At 30.4% G+C, this 20,834-nt stretch overlaps 1 protein-coding gene across 1 annotated transcript; it reads left to right on the top strand.

Annotated features, from left to right (window-relative positions):
* The first annotated feature begins 11,429 nt into the window (after positions 1-11,429).
* On the top strand, positions 11,430-13,245 carry LOC106754913 (macrophage migration inhibitory factor homolog). Its single transcript, XM_014636984.2, has 2 exons — positions 11,430-11,574; positions 12,881-13,245. The coding sequence occupies exons 1-2, from the start codon at positions 11,464-11,466 to the stop codon at positions 13,106-13,108; spliced, it is 339 nt and encodes a 112-aa protein (XP_014492470.1). The 5' UTR covers positions 11,430-11,463; the 3' UTR covers positions 13,109-13,245.
* Positions 13,246-20,834: the final 7,589 nt, after the last annotated feature.

The following is a 20,834-nucleotide window of genomic DNA, read 5'->3' as shown; positions in this document are numbered from 1 at the left end:
TTGGTCCAAATTGACATATGAAAATCACTGTTTTTCAACCTTCATCAATGATGAAGCTCTCTATTTATAGATGAAGGAAAGCTTCTAAGATGTGTTGTGCAAGCTATTCTAAGATGCACATGCTGTAAAACAGGTGGAAGAAGCTTGGGAAGCAAGCTACAGTTGCCAACTTAGCAAAGTAATTGAAGAAGATGAAGTTGCTGTCTTCGATACCGCTGGGCGGTAGAAGCTTGCAGCTGAGCGCTGGCAGCAAGTCTTCAATCCTAAGCTCCTTTGCTTCTCCTTGTTTGGTCACACGTCCAAGTGCTTGCTAAGCTTGCCAAGCTTTATTAATGACCTACAAAACATAGTAGAAGTAATTAGTTTTAGAAGAAGAAAGGATTTTAATATGTAATACTCCATAAGAGTAAAGTTGTGAGGAATCCCTCTTATTCTTGTATTCTTTTGGACATGGCTCTAGTTAAGGGTTCTATGTTTAGCTTGGATGGTCCTCCCTCACATAAGCTCGAAGAGCATGTCATTGAGCTTGGAGGATCACCAAGCATACTGTCCAACCTTGAATTGAATCAATCGGGATGAACTGTGCGAAAATATATTAACCTTAACTTGTCAACTTAAGATTAAAGTGTAATTACTCACAATTAGAGCGTGATTAAGTCAACCTTAATTAAAAGCCCAACAACCAAACCTATAAATAAATGTTTGAGGTAAAAAGGTAGGTTATATGTATTATTTATTACATTAATTACTATTTGACAAAGGTTGATCTGACCTTTACAATGAATTATCTTGTACAAGTATCATGTGACGAATTTAGATACATAAGAAAAATATTTCCGAACTACAATTAAATTTCAGAACAAAACCTAAACAATTGACTTCACACTCAAAACAAATTCAAAAATCTTAATAAATTTATCACTCTTTCCATGTATATATTATCTATCTTACTCAATTTTAATTCATACAAAACTTTTTATTCACCTTATATTCTTAATATAGAATTGAAAATCATCATAGTTACAACTATAGGAAAAAAGAAACTCACACACACATATCTCAACCTAAAAGGAAAAATAATTCTTTTTCAAACATCAAATAGAATGCTATGAAGAATTGATGATAATGTTTTTAGTTTCTCCATCCCTCATCAACATAAAATTAGACTTAGACTTTTTCTTTTCATTTTGAAAAAAAATCAAACTTTGTTCACTATTTCTGAAATAGTAAACCACACTGACCTTTGTTACGTGTTTGTGTTCCATTAAAGAACAGAAGATGCACCAAGTGAGTGTGTTTCATCTGACATTTCTGCATAGGTCACATCTTCCATAAAGCTAAAACGTGAAAATAAATTATTCTTCTTCTTAAGGTGTTTGAAAAATGCTTGGTGGTGGGGTAAGTGCACTACACCCACCAAAGTATGTTCCTTAACCTTTCAAATTTTGAAAAGGTATACTAAATATATCAAAAATTTGTGTTTACAACTATTTTCTAGCTTTCAAGGTGTTCCCTAAACACAGGCAAGATTCTTTTTGAAGGACACACACTTTCTCTTGTCAATCATTGCAAAATCCTTCTTGAAATACACCACATAAAAGAAATTATATTGGATATTTTTTGCATTTTACTCTTATTCCATATGTAAAATGTGCTGATGTAAATTAATATTTTTTTTTTAGTTATTTGAATATGCTCATCAGACATTTCATGTTTAATATGTAACAAAAGTTTAATACTTGAATGATATTTACTAATTATTTGATTATTAATTTAACAAATTATTTCTTTTGTTTATTTTACTTTTGAAATAGAAACTTAATTTATAATATTTTAGATATAAACATAACATAAAAATTGACTATTATTAATAATAACTATAATTAAGTATAATCTTTATTATGGATTTGATATACTTTTTTATGTTTTGTATTATTTTATTTTATTTAATAATATTTTAAGTGATAGCTTTCCATGATTTTGAAGTGTCGGCATATATGTCAAACTTATGATGTCTAACATTAATTTATTTGAAATAATTATAATTAATTAAAAATAATGAAAAAATTATATAAATTTTAGATAGTTTTACATTAAATTTGTAAGACAAGATGTACTAATTTCAAATTATGTATAATATTATAATTTATTTTGATATAATGTGGTTCATAAACTTGACTAACTAATGAGATAAATAGTGTTAACCGATTAAAAAATCATAGATAATTTATAATGTGAACAGAAATTAAAAAACTTTATAGAATGTTAGACTACGAAACCACATGTAATATTATGGTATTAATAAGGTTATAAAATCATAAATGATATTATACCTCTAAGGATATTAGAAAACAGAGCTAATATTTGACATTAATAAAGTTAAAAAAAAAACTATCCATAATATTTGTAGAGATGAGAAAAAATAACTGAACTACACTAAAATGTTAAAAATAGCATTGAACTAAAAAAAATAGTTTGTTTGTACTATTTTTTGTTTTTATCAAACTGTACTACTTTAATGTGAACTGTACTGTTATTTACCTTAATATGTTTCTGAACTCCATTACTTTTTAACAGAATTGCACTATTTTTTAACATAATTATACTATTTTTAAATCAAACTATACTATTTTTAAATCGAATTACATAAATTTTGAATTCAACTATAATATTTACACTAATTTTGAATTGAACTATAATATTTTTGAACAGAATTGTTTGTGAATTTTTTAATTAAATTATTCAACTAACCATTGCATTTCAATTAAAAAACTAAAAAAGATAGTATTTATCTTCCTCATTGATAATATAGGTTCTCAAAAACCAAATAAAAAGATTTAAAACAAAATATAAGTTGTATTATAAATACAACTTACCATCATTTCAATCATCCAAATTAATAACACTTGAATGTTCCATTTCTTTCTTAACAAAAAAAAAAATATTTCATCATTTTTTAAAACTTAAAATATAAACTAACCTTATTTGAATTTATCAAGTTCTTTAGGATCTTCATCAAAAAAAATATAATTATTCTTTTAATCAATATGTTCAATATAAGTACTTAATCTATTTTAAGTATTAGACAATTACGATAAGGACTTACTATTCTTCCTTCTATACTGAATACATATTTTGACGTTACATAGGACCAATTATTCTGATATAGGACCAATTATTCTGATGAATGAAGGCCAAAACAACAAGTAGATGAGATTTGATATTTGTATTAAATTTTTGTTGAAGTGTATTTGTAACAAAGAAGTTGTAATGCTGAAACTCATTTAAGAATGCAGGCATCAGAGACATCATTTATGCAAATGTCATGCACTGTTGCTTACAAAAGATAAGAAGAGAATGAACATTTAATACTTTATCATATTATGAGGCACTATGAACCAATTAGTCTTTCTTTTTCATAGTTCCATAATGTGGGACTTTTGTCTCTCCTTTGGTCTTGTGACTGTTATCTAATATCCATCCTTCACCAATAATTTGAGTAACCAATTAATCCATATCCTTTTATTTGTATATACTAATAACTTAAGCATTTAGGGCCAATACAAATCATTCACATCCCAAAGCATTCTAATTTCAAGAGCTTATTTTCAATATTCTTTTCTCACATTGTTTTGTTCACATATCAATACAGCAATGAGTTTTTGTTTACTGGGAATCAGAAAGGCAATATTTGAAGCAAATCAAGCATCTTCAAAAGTAGTTGATGCATAAAAGATCTATATTTTCATTAATACCAATGAAAAAATAAATTTAATACGGAAGTTTAGGTTATTAATAAGTATAAGTGACAAAGAAAAATTTTAAGAAGTTAAGGCCTTACCAAAAGAGATTGGTTCTTTGCACAAATGGGTTTGGTTGCGACATAAAATTGGAATTATCCTAAATAATATTTTTTTTGTTTTTTACTTCAATTAACTTCGCCTACTCAATAATAGTAACTTTACTTTATTCCACTATAATGAATGGTATGACTCCATATCTATAACACTTTCAAGATAAGTTACAGAACCAGTTCTTTTCAATAAAATCAATAAGTAGCATCAGAAACAAAAAAGCAAAACAAAACTTACAACACTTCACTTTCACAAAAATAACGATTAGTAAAGGGACATGGAGGCATTGGAGTAACCCCATTTGCCTGAGGAACACTGAGGAAGCACTTGCAGTGAAAACTCTTTATACACCATGGAAGAAATATATTAGCAGATAGTCAAATACTACAAAAAAGGAACAATAGGTATGAATTAATCAATAACAATATAGAAGTAGCAGTAAGAAAGGCCTTACTATCAATCGCATTCATTGAAAAGGATCCCATGAAGATTAAGTGGTTGACCCTTGTACAGTTTCACGTCAATTATACCCAATTCTAACAGGTAAATAAGGAGTTGACTTTAATTGTAGTGGCATACCAAAAATTAGGACTAAAATTAAAATAATTATAAATTTAAAAAAAAAGACAAATACATTTTTGAAGACAATGATGTAAAGCTAATGGTAATTGAATAGTTGAATATATTAAGAGAACTTCATGTTCGGTATGTAGTGGATTGATATAAACGGAGATGAAAAATTCATGGATTGATATTCTATGCAATATTATTAGTACTATAAACCTATATTCACGAAACAGACTCTCAAGAAATGAGAGAGTAGTCAATTCTTGGGTTAAACTAAAATTTTTTGTTCCGAGCAAAGCCTATTGGTACCAATATAGTTTGGTTTAAGCTTTCATAAACGTTATTTATCAAATTACCCTAGGTATCCGAAATCAAATGTATATTCATCTACTGTGAGCCATTAATTTTCTTTTATTATTTCAATCTTCTAGACATATATACAAATAATGGAACCATTATTTTATTATATATGGAATCTACATGAAGTTCAAAACATCTTATTCTTAGAAGAATTGCAGTAGACGAACTGAAATTTATGCAATACCTGTATCAATTTGCCTTTCTATTCAAAATATAAAAATAACAAGACATTGTTTCGTGAATACTTAAGAAAACTAATAGAATTGTAAGATATATAATGTAATAAGGGAGAAATAAAAATATTGTTATCAATTTGAGTCACTTCTATATATATATATATATATAATTATTAAATGTTATATTTTATTAGTCAACTTTATAAAATAATCTAATTAAATAAATATGGTTAAGAACATATATGTGAGCACGTCGTATTATTCCTGTTTCTTTCTCTTTATTCTCTCATCAGAAGAGAAAATCTAGAAGAAACTAAAAGTGTTCTACAAAGGAAAGATTAGAGACTAATTCAGGTTTCTTATTAGATGTTCCCAATGTTTAATCCTTCAGGTACGCTTCCGCTTTATTGTTCTAAGGAGTATATTGGGAGCTACTCATGTTAAGGGTTTATTGCTTATTATTTTTATTTGTGAATCATAAACTAACAAAAACCTTAATTTGATCTTTCCAATTTTATGAAAAAAATATTTACGAAATTAAGGTTTTTCATTAATTACGGCATAAATATCAATTCAGTTTGTAAGGATTGAATTAATGATGGATGTAATTTGGAATCAAATTGATCGTCGGATGTCGTGCTCGACTCAAATTAATGTCGTAAACTAAATGCAGTATATTAGGCAATGACTCTTAGGTCATCTCTTAAGGACCAATTTTGGTTTTGTCAAAGGATCAAACACGTAATGGGGGGCGGGGGGTTTGAACAGATTGTTCGAACTAAATTAACTGACCAAAACACAAATTAAAACACTAATTAAAGACATGTTGGTCACTAGATCAATTGTAATACTTCCAATCCCTGATTAGCAATAATTATTTGCTCCTCTCACCCCTAATCCAACACGAATTAACCAACTAAGCGAAGATTAATCCAATTTTTATAAAAGTGAATTAAACAAACGCAATGCACCTATTTAATCACTTATGCGCTACTAGAGATTAAGCAAATGCAGTCTTAATCAACTAAGCGAATATTAATTGAACACGAATTGGATCACTAAGCATGAACCCAACTTGTGACTCATAGAACAGATTATATATAGTGCAAGGAAAGATGAGCAGAATCACAATGAATAAGCAATAATCTCATGAAACATTGCAATCTCACTGATCACCAACTTAGTAGGTTTAAGCTTCCATTAAAACGAATTGGAAACAAAAAAACGAATTTGAAAACATCATAATAGTGTTACCAATGTGAAAGCATTATTGCAAGTAACTGTGATGATGATGCAAGTGAAGACTTGAAGAACCTTTTCTAAATGTTACAAGCGTTCATTGTAGAAACAATTTGTACAGGAATTATATTACAATTGTAAACACTTAGAAGGTTTCCTAATTTAGTGATTTATTGCGGCAATAATTGATTATCTTAGGCGATAATCGATTATCACAAGTAAAAGTGGAATAGGGTTTGTCGCGACAATAGTCAATTATCATAGGGGATAATTGATTATAATTGCAAGTTTTGGTATTGTTCAAGATTCGGCAATAATCGATTATCACTAAGGATAATTGATTATCACGTTTTTCAAAACCCATAACGACCTGAAATAATCGATTATCACTTTTGATAATCGATTATCACTAAAAGTTGGGAGATACCTTTTCAGTTTTTGACCATGCACGAACCTTGGCTTATAAATAGAGTTCTTCACAACTCTTAGAAAAAATACTTTTCGTTTGAGAGTATTAGAGTTATGTGCTTAAGGGAAATTCTCTCTGTGTGTGGAAAGGGAACTAAGCTATTTTAGAATACAGAAAAGTTTTGAGGAAGTTCTTAAATCTTAGAGCGCTCATATCAAGTCTTGTGAATAGGAGAAACTTGCATGTAGTATGTTTAAAGTCGAAGTGGTTCTCATCAAGTTGATTGAGTAGGTTCTTCGATCGTGTGTCAAAGGAAGGTGTTCTTTGTCTTTTAACCTTTGTATTAATTTGATTGTAATATGAAACAATATTTTACTGAAAAGGTTAATCATTGTTCATAGTGATTAACGACTGGACGTAGAATCTTTTGATTCGAACCAGGATAAAATCTTCTGTGTTGATTTTCTTTGACTCTACAACTTTAACATTTAAACTGTTTGTTAAAAGTCCAAAAAGAAAATCATAATGTTTTAAAAGAACCAATTCATCCTTCTTTTCTTCGTTTTTAACCGGCACACATTCTCTAAAACGTTCCGTTACACGATACCAATTTCTAACAAATAGAGGCAATACAAAATGCAAAAATTGAATAAATAGCAAACGAAAATGAAACTAGAATGCAATGAAATCGGAAAACGAAAGTGTAGAGAACAAATGAGAGAAAAACGAAAGTGCAGAACTAAAGTGCAGAACAATAAAACGAAATTAAATTAGAATTGGAATTGAATTCATAAACAGAGGAATGAAAAAAAGAGAAAAACGAAAAGACCAAATTTAAGCACAACATTGTTCACATCCTAAGAGAATGAGAATGAATGTGTGTGGCTGCATGAAACCCTAGGCAGCCAAATCTGAATGAGAAAATGGTCTCTCACTAATTCTCCAAAATGGGCCCAAAATGTCAAAGCCGCCCAAAAGTAAAATCTGACCCAATAGTCCAATAAAACAAAATTGCAGACTAAATAAAAATAAAACTCTGAAGTGGAAAATAGTCGCTGATGTGGCAGCCCTCTTGAAGTCCCAAAATATAGTCCAAAAATTGTCCATAAAATACTAACAAGAATAATTAAGCTTAGATAATTCAAATTAATTAAAATAAGAATTACTCGTCAAATTAAGTTCAAATAGCAAAAATGAGAAAATAATGGTCAATTAAACACAATTCACTAATTAAATTCGATGTGAAAAACTAAGTGAATAGGACAAAATTATGATTCATCACAAATTAAAAGAAACCCTTATTATGGTTACATCTTTTCTTTCCATAAATGTGCTTTTAATTGATGGGAGAAAATCCTGATTACATGGTAATTTTCGTATCACAAGGTTATTTATTTTGAGAAGTTCTAAGTCAATCAATATCGATAGGGATTTGCAAGATCCCTATAAGTGTTTGCAATTGAGCTATGATAATCTAGATACTGAAGAAGCTAAATCACTTTTTCTTATGTTTTGTATTCCCCCCGAAGATTATGAGATCCCAGACGAATGTTTAATAACATGTGCAATCGGGTTAGGTGTGGTTGGAGAAGTTGAAACATATGAAACGACAAGTTGTCTGATCCTTCAAAAGTGAAATTTCAGAGACATCTCATTTGTGAGAGATATGAAAAAACTTCAAATTCTTTCTTTCATTATTGTTCGTGGCCTTCATTCCTTGACTTGCAAACTGATGTTGCAATTACAACACTTACAAACTTGAAATTGTTAGAGTTTAGAAATTGTGTAAAGGAAATCAAGAATTTTGAAGACATCAAAAGAATCCCATTTCTAGAAGAATTATATATTTATAAAGACTTTTGGGGTTATCACAAGGAAGAAAGTGTTAAATTTTGTAACTCCTTTAGTGTCCCCCAAATGCTACAAAGGTATGGATGAGTTGAAAAAATATGATGCCTGATATATTTGAAATTGAAGAAGGTATGAATGAGTTGAAAAATAACACAATTTTCCCTCATTTTTATAAAATTGTGAAAAATCTTAACTTTACAAGATTGCGGCAAAAACACCAAAATGTTTTTTCCCAATACTGCACTCTGAATCAACTTAAAATTATTTTTTTGTCCTGTGATGTATAGCAGAAAATTTAGTGATGAATGTAGATATCTACTACATGTGATGAATGTGGCAACTCTAACCAAAGATGCAACTTAAATCAAAGTAAAGAAAGAAATAAATGCCAAAAAATTGACTGTGCCATCACGAGGAGAGGGGTCAGGGAGCGAAAGACGATGAAGGTGTCGACGTTGGCGTGGTGGAAAAGGTTGGTTTTGATGAAGATGATGAGGTAGAAGACAAGGGTGGCAGAGAATAATTTCTTTGCGGTGGGGATGTTGAAGGGGTCATGGTGGAGAATCCCTAACTTCCCTGGGACATACACGTCGAACATGGAGATGAGGTATTTGAGTGTCGTTAAGAGTCCTGGGTTGTTTAATTTGGTGATATCATATTTGTTGATTATGGTGAGAAGGCTCGAACAGAGTGCATAACCCACCACCACCCTGTTTGCCATAAACCTTCTGTGTGAAGAAAGTAGAGTTGACTCAGTTTTAGAAAAAGAAAACATGGTGTGGCCAAAGTTAGCCAACTCAGCCTAATTTTAATGGCGTTGGTTTTGGAGGACGAGAAATTACAATTTCCTTAAGGACAAGGATCAAAGTGTACCAAAATTTGAAAGAGAAACTAAATCTAAAAGCGATGATATTTGAGGGACTAAAATCATATTTAACCTTTTTTATAATTATATATAGTATTAAAAATTACAATTTTATATTACTTTTATTACTAAGGGTATTTTAGTAATCTGCAATTTCTACCAATTAAACATTTTTTATATATCACATTGGTTGAATTCTACCCTTATTTTCACAAACTTTACTTCCAAATCCAATCTCATTCACCTTAAAATCTCTTAAAAAAAACAACAATAAATTCACTCTCAAATTCTCTCAAATTCATCCACTCACTCTCTACCAAATCAATCATCTAAAGTGATCACACACCCTTATTTTGTAATTTTGTTTTTCATCACTAGTACAAAAATATCGTATAACGTCGTTGTTTTTTGGCCTTTCATATTGAATTCGAGGATGACGTCATATTGGGAGACGTTAAATTGACGTCGAATTTAAAAAATTCAACGTTAGTCAAATTGACGTCAAATTTTTTTAATATTCGATGTTAAGCAATTTTTTTTTGTTTTTTTAATTAATTGTGTTCTTTTTTACAATTCTACAAGACCTGAAAAGTAGAAAAACAACAAATTTCAGTTTTTGATATTTTATAAAGTATGAACTATGAACGTGTAGTATAGTATCAACAACAAACAATAATAATAAACAATAAACAAGTTCAATCAAATAACAACAACAAACAAGTTCAACCAAATAACAACAATAAACAAGTTTAACAAAAAAAACAACATACAATTTCAACAAATAAGTTCTTCAAAACTAAAACGAAAACTAACCTTCAAAAGGTGAGTTCATTGGAATAAAGTGTTTCCACCCGAGAGAGAGAAAGTAGATTCGTCTATGAAGGACAAGAGCACAAAAATAATCGGTCAAAACAAACAAAAATCATACATAAAGTAGTTAATCAACATGCATTTGTATCAAATGAAAGAAAAATTACATGTGATGGTCATCAAACTTCGTTCGAGAAATGTTTGAGAAGAGAAGAAGGTCTCGCGCGCTAAGATAAAGTGAATGAATTTTCAATCTCCTGCTCAAATTAAAAAGGGGAAACTTTTGGTTGACAAATAATACGTCGAAGCCCCTACAGAATTCGATGTATTATTGGTGGTTTAAAAGAAAAAAGAATTAAAAAGAAGTAACTCTTTGGCTTCTGGCTGAAAAATAATACTTTGAAGCTTTACAGAACTCAACGTATTATATGTGGTTTAAAAGAGAAAAGAAAAAAAAATAAAAAAAGGGTTACTTTTTGGCTACTGACTGACAAATAATATGTCGAAGTCCTACAGAATTCAGCGTAATATTGATGGTTTAAAAGAAAGAAGAAAGAGAATGACACACTGCTTTAAATACTTATCATAATAGAACTTCAAATTGTATGGAGCTTCGATGTTCTACAATTGCATTTATTTACAAAAATGTCACCAGTCGTTTTTAACGTTGGATAGTGACTGGACGTTGAACACGTGACTTTATATGTTGTTTTTCACTAGTGCATCCCTCAAATCCTCTCATATGAGGAGGGATAATTTTATATATATATATATATATATATATATATATATATATATATATATATATATGTGTGTGTGTGTGTGTGTGTGTGTGTGTGCGCGCGCGCGCGCGTGTGTGTATGTGTATATATAACTTGATATATTTATAGGCTTAATGTGATACCCGGGCACTGACGAGGGCAAAGAGTGATCGTTGCTGCAAGAGGCACGAAGTGTGAGAGGTACAAACAAAGAGCGGCTCCTGGTAGGTTTCCAGGGGCACATGGAAGAATCAAACATACACCGAAATAAGAGAGATCTAGAGACTATATAGGTATGAGACTATAAAATTGAAGGATAGCTTAAAGAACTAATTTGACTACATTGGAAAGTCTCGTATTGATGTATAGGGACAGACAATAATTCCTTAAAATTGCCGGGTCGTTATACTTAACGACCAATTTTTAGAGTCCAAGGAAAATATATATATATATATATATATATATATATATATATATATATATATATATATATATATATATTGAAACTTGCAGTATTTATAGGCTGAACCTACCCATTTTTATAGAACCGTTAGAAATTAAAAGGAGGAACATGCCCTGCCTGCACATCATCACCAATCTTAACTTAGATGGAGTTGACACTAACCCTGTCTTTTCTGAAGTCACCACTGCTGTCTCTACTATCATCGGAAGACCTGAAAAGGTAATTGTATACCTTAATTTCCCTCCCTCTCTATGCCAACTGAACAACTTATTATCACTTCATTTCTCTCAATAATTTGTGTTGAAAACCACTCTTGTTCAAAACAAATGCGGGGCTTTGTTATTTTTTGGCTGATTAAAGCATTTTTTTAATCAGTACAAACCTTTTATGTTGAAGTTTATAACGAATCTGAATCTGAATGACATAAAGTTGTAGTTACCTCTAAATTCAAAAGATTTTCATGTAGCTAAGCAATAGTCACCTTCTCTTGGCGCAGTTTTTCTTCTGCTGTCATGAAAACTTTTCACAGAAAAATGCTATTATCACATCACACTTATTATATTGATGCTTGCTGTCAGTGAAAACATTCATAAACAATTTATTATAATTTTTATCACTCTTTTAGTTATCATGGGACCAAAAACTTGGCTGGTTGGAAGCTTTGAAAAGGGGAATTAATAAACTGTTCGATCTTAATATGTAATTGTCTACCAGTTCATATAAATAATAATGAGAAGGGCAAGTAAAACATTAATGTTATTTTCCCCGAATGGCCTGAAGAACAACTAAAATCATTCGGTTCTGTGAATTCTAAAGTAATAGAATGTCAGCAAAAGGTGTTTGTTTAAGGATGAGTTAAATTAACTTCAAACCATTACATATACTTAAATTTACTTAAATGATAATTTTTATAGTAAGACAGATATTATAGAAAAAAAAGAAAAAAGAGGATAAAACGCACTATAAGATTCTTGGCAATTGTTGTGTCAGTATCATGTGTGAAAAGGGAATGGATAATGGAAAAAGTGGTATGTTTAGAAATGCTCTTTGGAGGTAGTAGGTTTGTATCCTTTAAATCATGTGGGACACCCACCACCACTGTTGACATTTACAAACCTAGTCATTATTTCAATTAAGGAAAAAGTCTCTTTTTAACAATTTTCTTTTTATAATTTTTTGACAAGACATACGTGACTGTTTGTGATTAGTCCATTTCGAATATTTTTTTAGAATAAATTCAAACAAATCAATAAAATAGTGATACGTGTTCTATTGTCAAAAAATTATTAAAAAAAATTGTTAAAATATATAATTGTCCTTCCATTAATGTCTATCCTCCTCTCATATCACAATATCAACTAGCTCCCATTACTACATTTCTAGCAGATTCCATATTTAAAAAGTAAAATAATGTAAGAGTGGAAGTAATATATAAAAGAAGTTTGAGGAACAGCTTTTTTCTAGTTCATATTTATGTGAATATTCTCTGGTATTTAATGAGACTAATGTGGGCATAATTGTGCAGTTTGTGATGGTGATACTGAAATCTTCAGTGCCAATATTATTTGAGGGTAACAAGGAACCAGCAGCATATGCTGAGATAGTTTCAATGGGTGGCATAGATTCAGAAGTGAAGAGGAAGCTCATTGCTACCATTGGAACCATTTTGCAGTCCAAGCTTTCTATCCCAAGAACACGATTTTTCCTCAAAGTCTTTGATACCACTGCATTTTCTACCAAATCCAAAATGTAATGCTAGCTTTCAAATTCTCACCAGCTTCCTGTATTAATTTTCTCATGTTCTGCTTTAAATTTCAATAACTGTGCAATGTTAATGCCCAAATTCTCCTACTCTTTATTGAAAAATCAAACAAAGAGAACTTTTATTCATTGAATAAAGTATACAATCCACTCACCTTTTAAATTTTGTCAAAATGAAATGACTGTGTTTTAAATTTTATTCAACAAAAGGTAGATTGTGTTCATTGTTTACCTTTTTTAGAATAATAATTACTATAACAGCTTATTGTTTATATTGTTTATAGTAAATACTTCTATATATATTATGAATTTTCCCTCATAGCAATATTGTAAGTATACTCAAAATATCTTGTTAGACGATCGAGTGTATTTAAATATAAGAAAAATATTTGAAAAATATAAGGTAAAAAGAACACTAGCAAATGAGTAATTTAAAGGACAAGAAAATTTCTTCTTTAAACTACGTATATTTTTATCTTAAAAAAAATTATTAATTAATTTTTATATATAACTTTGTTTCTTAAGCAAAAGAACAATCCAATTTTATGTGTAGTGTAATATATTAATATATTTATCCTCGTACGCGTGTTATATATAGATATGCAGTAAAACTTTTGTTCCTTTACTAGTATTTTTCTTTTATTGGTATTTACTCAATTTTGAATATATTATACTACCATTTTTATGATTCAAATATATTTAATTAATTTTTATTTTTGCATTTTTTTTTCAAAATTTGGTTTTTATTGAATATTTTTTTATTTATATTTAAAATTATATAACCAAATATGAAATATTTTTGCTTGGGAAATATATTTGGCCTTGTATGAAAAAAAAAATTAATCATTCAAAATATATATATGTTCCGGGGTATAGGGGTCTTAGGTTGAATTTGAGGTTGGAGATTGTTGAGGAACATGTGGCAGACCAAGATAGTATATGTAGGAGACCGACCGAGTATTGTAGCAGGATATGTAGGAGACCGACCGAGTATTGTAGCAGACTGGGGTAGGTTAACCAAGCACTGTAGTATACCATTGCAAGTCATGCAAGAGATCGATCGAGCATTGTAGCAGACCACGTAGGTCATGTAAGAGGATAACTGAGCACTATAACAAACCGACAAGTCATGCAGAGGCCGACCGAGCACTATAGTAGACCGAGTAGGTCATGTAGGAGGGGCAACTAAGCACTGTAGCAAACCGAAGAAGGTCATGTAGGAGGCTGATTGAGCACTGTAGCAGACCGGGGAAGTCATGCAGGAGGTCGATCGAGCATTGTAGTAGATCGAGTAGGTCATGCAAGAGGTTGGCATTGTAGCAAACTGGGGCAAGTCATGTAGGCCTTGTTTACTTGAGTGGATTTGGAGGAGAGTAATTGAGAGGATTTGAGAAGATTTGATGATAAATTTTTTTTGTTCTTTATTTGAATAGATTTGGAGGTAAGCGAGAGTGAATTTGAAAGTAAATTTTTTTAATCTGTCACATAAATTAAATTCTACACTGATTCTCACAAATTTTACTTTAAAAGCTACTCTCACTTACCTCAAAATCTATTAAAATAAACAACAACAAAAAATTACCTTCAAATCCTCTCAATTACTCTCCCCCAAATCCACTCAAGTGAACAAAGCCGTAGTAAGTCAACCGAGCATTGTAGCAGATCGGGCAGGAGACTAATCGAGTTGTTGAGAAGCTCCAATATACTTTGTTCCACTCATACAAAACATATGGGAGGATACCTGTAGAAGGCGCTCTGATGTTTAAGTCAGTAGTGACCATTTAGTTGGTTAAAGATGCATATTATGCGCATGATGTTCTAAGTTGGCCTAATGACAACCCAATCTGACCATGTAGTCGGCCTCGTGGTCGGTGTGGTCGGCCTAGGTCGTAAGCATGGTAGGTTATCGCCTTGGTGGTCGGTCAAGGTGGTCGCCCTAGTGGGTTGTCGGCCTAGTGGCGGACTTTGTGGGTTGTCACCCTGGTGATTGGCCTAGTTTTCAATCTGGTGGTCGACCTGGTTGGTCGGCTTAAGGTTGTATCATACTATATATATTCTTATTTGTATATTGTCGAGTTGTTCTTATATTATTTTCCATGTACATTAGCAATGATAGAATAAAAAAGAAAAAGTTACCTTTTTGAATAATATGTCGAATTATATTGTATACTAATTGTTCTTATTGTTAAGACAAGATCGTCAATCTTGTTTTGAAGTTTAACATAACTGTTTAACGAAATAACCTCTATCAAATGAACTATGATAAACATGTTAAACACTATATGTGTAAACCTTATCCTAAACATTAAATTTTACTTTAATCAGACTTTGTCTAAACGCTACACGTATCATGCCTAAACGCTTAAGAACGTGTAACGCTTTTAAGGCATGTATGAAATAGTACTCTATTTTCTGTTGTGTTTTACTCTCTTTTTTTTCTGTACAGATCATTAAAGCACATACATACCTTTATTCAAAAGTTTTGCATTGAATCAGAAGAACGTTAAGAGATCGAAAGATATTTTGGGAATGTTTTCTTAATGCTTTCTATCTATCATATCCATAGCACCTGATCTCGTACCTAAAGTTACCCACCTTACATGAAAGTCAATGCTCTGAATAATGGTTCTTTTTCGAAGAATTTTATATAAAGAAGACTGCTTGAAGAGAAAACAAGAACAAGATTAGTTGTTGCTCTTACACTATCAACGTCCTCTCTCACTTACATCGTCTAGACTTTCTCTTTGAAAAAAGAAAAACTTTATTATAAGTTTTTAGATATTATTTGTATTGAAAATATATCCTCTCTAAGAGAGTCATCATCTGTATTTGTTTTACAAAAACACTTTGTTGTTTGGTATATTGAGAAGTGAATTAAAACACTTATTGGTTTAACTCGGTGGAGTTAAACTATCTAATCAGTTGGACTAGTGTAAAACCAGGAGTAGTGAAACTCGTCTAAGTAGTTGAGTTAGTTTGTAAAATCATTAGTGGTCAAACTTGTTTATAATCTTTTAAAAGTTAGTGGAACTCCTTAAGAGTGCTTAAGGAAAAACTAGATGTAGCTTAAATTGGAATGAACCCGTATAAAATAAGACTTCATCCTTGTTTTGGTTTTAAAAGCTTTCTAAACGCTTCTGAAAATCTTTATGTTTTCAACACTACTTGTAGACCGTTTAACACCTACAATAGAGTCTAATACTTATTTGCAAAAAGTTTTAAACTCTATTCAAATTTTCCTTTCTAAAGTTTACTTGTGTTTCACTTATTCGGATTTTGGGTGTAGACTTTGAAACATGTGACAAAATCTTAACTTGTGTGCGATTGCTCCTTATGTATGGAAAAAATCTTTTTGTTTTTGAGAGAAAAAAAACAACATACAAAAACTTTTCAACGTCAAATGAATAAGAGAGTTAAAATCTATAAATAAAAGTAAGAAATTATAAAATAAGTATTCCCTAAAATATCCTAGTTGCATATATAGAATTAACATGGACAAGGTTGTATATATAGAATTAACATGGACAGGAAACCTATGTTCTTATTAAAATAATATTTACCTTAACAATAAAATAATAAATAATAATCAACATACTTTTTATTATACTATTGGACGAATATAAACACTAACCAAGTTAAAATATATTAAAATGAGCTTCAATAATTATCAAGTGTCAAAGGCCGTCAGTAATCGTTAATGACAAGAGTTTTACCGATGGTTTTATGATAGTCGTTAAGTCATTGATAAATAATCATTACCAACGACTTTTAACTTTTTTTTGAATGATTATATCTATCGATAATGCCCTTCTTTTTTATAAATTACCTTTAATTACTAGTCTGATAATTTAATTAGTGATATAAGTATTTGTCGTCCTGCAGACATAATATAATAAGATACCTTGCATATATTTCGAATATAACCACAACTTTATGCATAACTTAAAATAATATATATATATATATATATATATATATATATATATNTATATATATATATATATATATATATATATATATATATATATATATATATATATATATATATATATATATATATATATGGATAGATAGATAGATAGATAAAGAGATAGTTATAAAAGGTTAGAGCAACGACAATGGTTCAATTATTCATTGAAGTCAAAAAAAGATTATTTTTTTCTCAAATTTATAGAAGAAAATTACAAATTTTTAAATTTCACTTTCTGTTTCAACTTTTTTAGTATTTCTACAGTTAAAGTTTAATATTTGCAAGTCTATTTTTCTAATAAAACTCAGTTTATATCATTTCATTGACATGACACGAGTTAAGAATTTTTTTTATTAACTCAGTGTTATTATAAAAAACTAGCTTTTCATATTTTTTGATTGGTGTTCTTAATTTATTAAAAATAGAAGATAGAAAATAAACTTGGAAAATTCTACACAAATGTTGCAAAAAAGGCTTGGAATTAGTGGTTTATTAAGTCGCGAATTTTCTCAATTAATTTTGAGAGCTAAAATAATATATTCAAAATTTATATATTTTATTATTGTTAATAATATAAAATATTAAATATATAACTTAATATAATTATAAGTATAAAAGAAAATCATAGACTTTTTTGTTGTTTTAAATTATTAAACTCATTAATAATTAAATTAAAATTAAAAGTTTCATCTATATATTTTTAATGTAGATAAGTATATTAATATGTGCAGGAAGTTTATTTTCCTTTTTTTCACATTTTTTTTTGAAAATGATAAATACACAAAAAAAATCTTTATATTCAAGTAAAATATATTTCTTACTTGTCAAATATTAATATTAAAAAATAGTTGTAAAAATCTTCTTTTTTTTCCTTTCTTTTTCCTTTTTCTTCTTTTCCGTCACCTTTCTTTCTTTCTTTCTTTTTTTTTGTTCCTCAAGGTTAGAGGTGTGAAAGAAGGAGAACGGCAAGAGAAAACTCCTTTCTCCTACGAAGTTGGGATTTGTTGCACGCATGGTAAGGAGACAATTTTGGTAGTAGACATGATTTTGTCTCTACAGTTGGACGACTTCTATTCGTGGGTATGACGACAACAACATTTCACGACGTGGGTAAGGATGACAATGTGTCAGGTCGGGCACGAATAGTGCCTACTTGCAACTCGACCAAAAAAAAAATTCATCCATTACCCGATCCGCTATTTGCACAGATATCCGCTTAAAAAATACTCGCGAGTATTTTAAAATCCGCAAATATCCGTGGATACCCGCGAATACCACAAATATTTAAAAAAATATATTTTTATAAATTATTAAAATAAAATTTAAATAAAATTACAAAAATTATATAAAATATAATATAAATTAAATTAAATATAAATTAAAATTTAATTTTAATTAAATTTAACCTTATAAATTGTAAATTTATTTTAATTTTAATTAAATTTAACTTAAAAAAATATAAATTAAATATTTTTTTTGCGGGTAACGGATATCCGCGGGTACAGATAGTACAATACTCACACCCGACCCCGTTTATAAGCGGATATTAAATATCCGTGTGTACCAACTATCCGTCACAAATTTTATTCACAGATATCCATGGGTGCAAATTATTTTGCCATCTCTAGGCATGGGGATCTCATTCTCAAGCCTCTTAGAAAAGGTAGAGACTTGGATTGAATTTGTGGTCGAGTTTAAGGTTTGAATTTAGGGGTTAGAGTTTTGAAAGGGGGTTTTCGTCTAGCGTCTTGCGATCTTGGGAATTATAGTGAAAGAGAAGACTTTTGAGGTAAGGGAAGCTAGTGTTATATTTATTTTGATGAAATGATTGTTTGGTAGTTGGTGAAATTGATGATATTGTTGAATTTTAGTAAAATGTTTGTTATTGATTTTTGAAGTGTTTTAGAAGATGATTTGTGGTTGTGTAATTGTGTTTGATCTCATGTTTGTTGGTGGACTTGTATGATGTTGTGTTAAACTTCAAATTTTATGATGGATGGTGTTATTAAGATGTGTGGTGGTGGTGTTTTGGGTTAAATGTGGAGGAAATTGAACTAAGTTGAATGATAAGTGTTTTTGGTAAAAAATGGAGGCTTTTGGTATGCGAGTTTTTAGAGTTAGGGGTTAAAAGGAGTAAATTCAGTTTTGGAGTATGTTTAGAGGTGAATTAAGACTTGTTGGAGTTGTTAATTAGTTGAAATCTGATCTAGAAAGAGTTAGTAGTACTTTGATGGTGTTTTTGTTGGTTTTATGTTCAAATTATGGGATTTTGATGAGTGAAGTTTTGAAGTAACGATCAAATGAGAGAAAATGTGTCTTTTGGGATGTTTTGTGGTCATTAGAAACTTGTATAGACTCTTAGTTAAGAGAAATACGAGGTAAAGTGAAGTAGTAGTTGGGATGTTGAGTTTTGTGTGATTTTAAGTTCAATTTTAGGGGTTTTAACTAGTGAGATTTCAAATTAGAAGTTCTGAACTATATGTGATGAATTGTAATATGTTATTGAGTCTATTAGAACTTGTTCAAGTGGTTAGGTTGCAAAAATTTGGTGTATAAGGTGTAAATATGAGTTTAGGTACTTTTGGAGTGTAAAAAATGGTTTGATGCACTAGTTTTGGGTCTAAGGACCAAATGGATGCTTACTTCTACTTATAAATGTGTTTTCCCTTCAATTCTAATGTTTAGAGATCCCCTTTGATCATTAGAACGAGTTCCAAGGGCATCTAAAGCCAATTTTGAAGTTGTTGTCAACTGGCATGAGGCTCAAGCGCCCCTTATTTCCGCGTAGCTCGCGCCCGGGCGCCCCCGAGTGCCCCTAAGTGCCACTACAACATTTTTGGGGAGTTTTCAGGGTTTTGGATGTCCATTTTGGAGGTTTTTTAGGTCGTTTTGGGGGATTTTTTACCCTTCCAGAGCTATTGGTGAGGGTTTCAAAACTGATTCCTTACCTAAATGTGGTTAATATGATGCCTTGAAGAAATTGTGTTATTGCGTGTTTTCTAATGACTTGTAAGAGTGTCTCCATTTCTTTAATGTATGATATGTATTGATATACTATGTGAATGTGAAATGATCTTAATGGTTTCAAAGGTATGGTAGAGTTCCAAGGAGGAACTTCTAAACGGTAGTTTCAAGTATTGTAAGTATGAATATGGGAAACTCAGTCTTGGAATTCATCCTAACATTCTAATAGTCACCCATTCTCAGGTAGAAAAGGGTGAGACATGTCGTGAGAATAGTAGGAGGTCCTAGTCTAGGGGTTTTACCTTGGCCTAAGGCGAGTGATAGTAGCTTGGGTGGGTCAACTGTTTCACCACAACAAATGCATGAACTGTCATGGCTGAATATTCATACTAATCTGGATGGTCAAGTCAAAGGGTCGTCATGCATAAAAGGGGTTGTGTAGTTTGATGTGCTATGTGTTGTTGTGTGAATGTTAACATGTGTCAATGTATCATTAAATGTTATATTTTAGCTTACCCTTTTTCTTGTAATTGTGCTTGTATGTTCTTTGATTCTCCTCTTTGCTATGATCATCCCGTAGGTGTGAGCAGGGGGAGATGAGATCGTTTTGGAGCAAGCCTTGGATGAAGATGCTACGGATGCTTAGACTTCTTTCAATTATTTTTGCCAGATAGTTTTTATCATAGATGATTTGTAAATATAAAATCTCTTTTATGGTTATTAGATAACTGTAATAACTCCGTTTCTTGACTGATCTATTATACTGAATATGTGATAACTATTA

Source organism: Vigna radiata, unplaced genomic scaffold, assembly GCF_000741045.1.
Source record: "Vigna radiata var. radiata cultivar VC1973A unplaced genomic scaffold, Vradiata_ver6 scaffold_304, whole genome shotgun sequence".
NCBI classification, from domain to species: domain Eukaryota; kingdom Viridiplantae; phylum Streptophyta; class Magnoliopsida; order Fabales; family Fabaceae; genus Vigna; species Vigna radiata.
The sequence above is the reverse complement of the archived record's forward strand: the minus strand, read 5'-3'. Positions and strand labels throughout refer to the sequence as shown.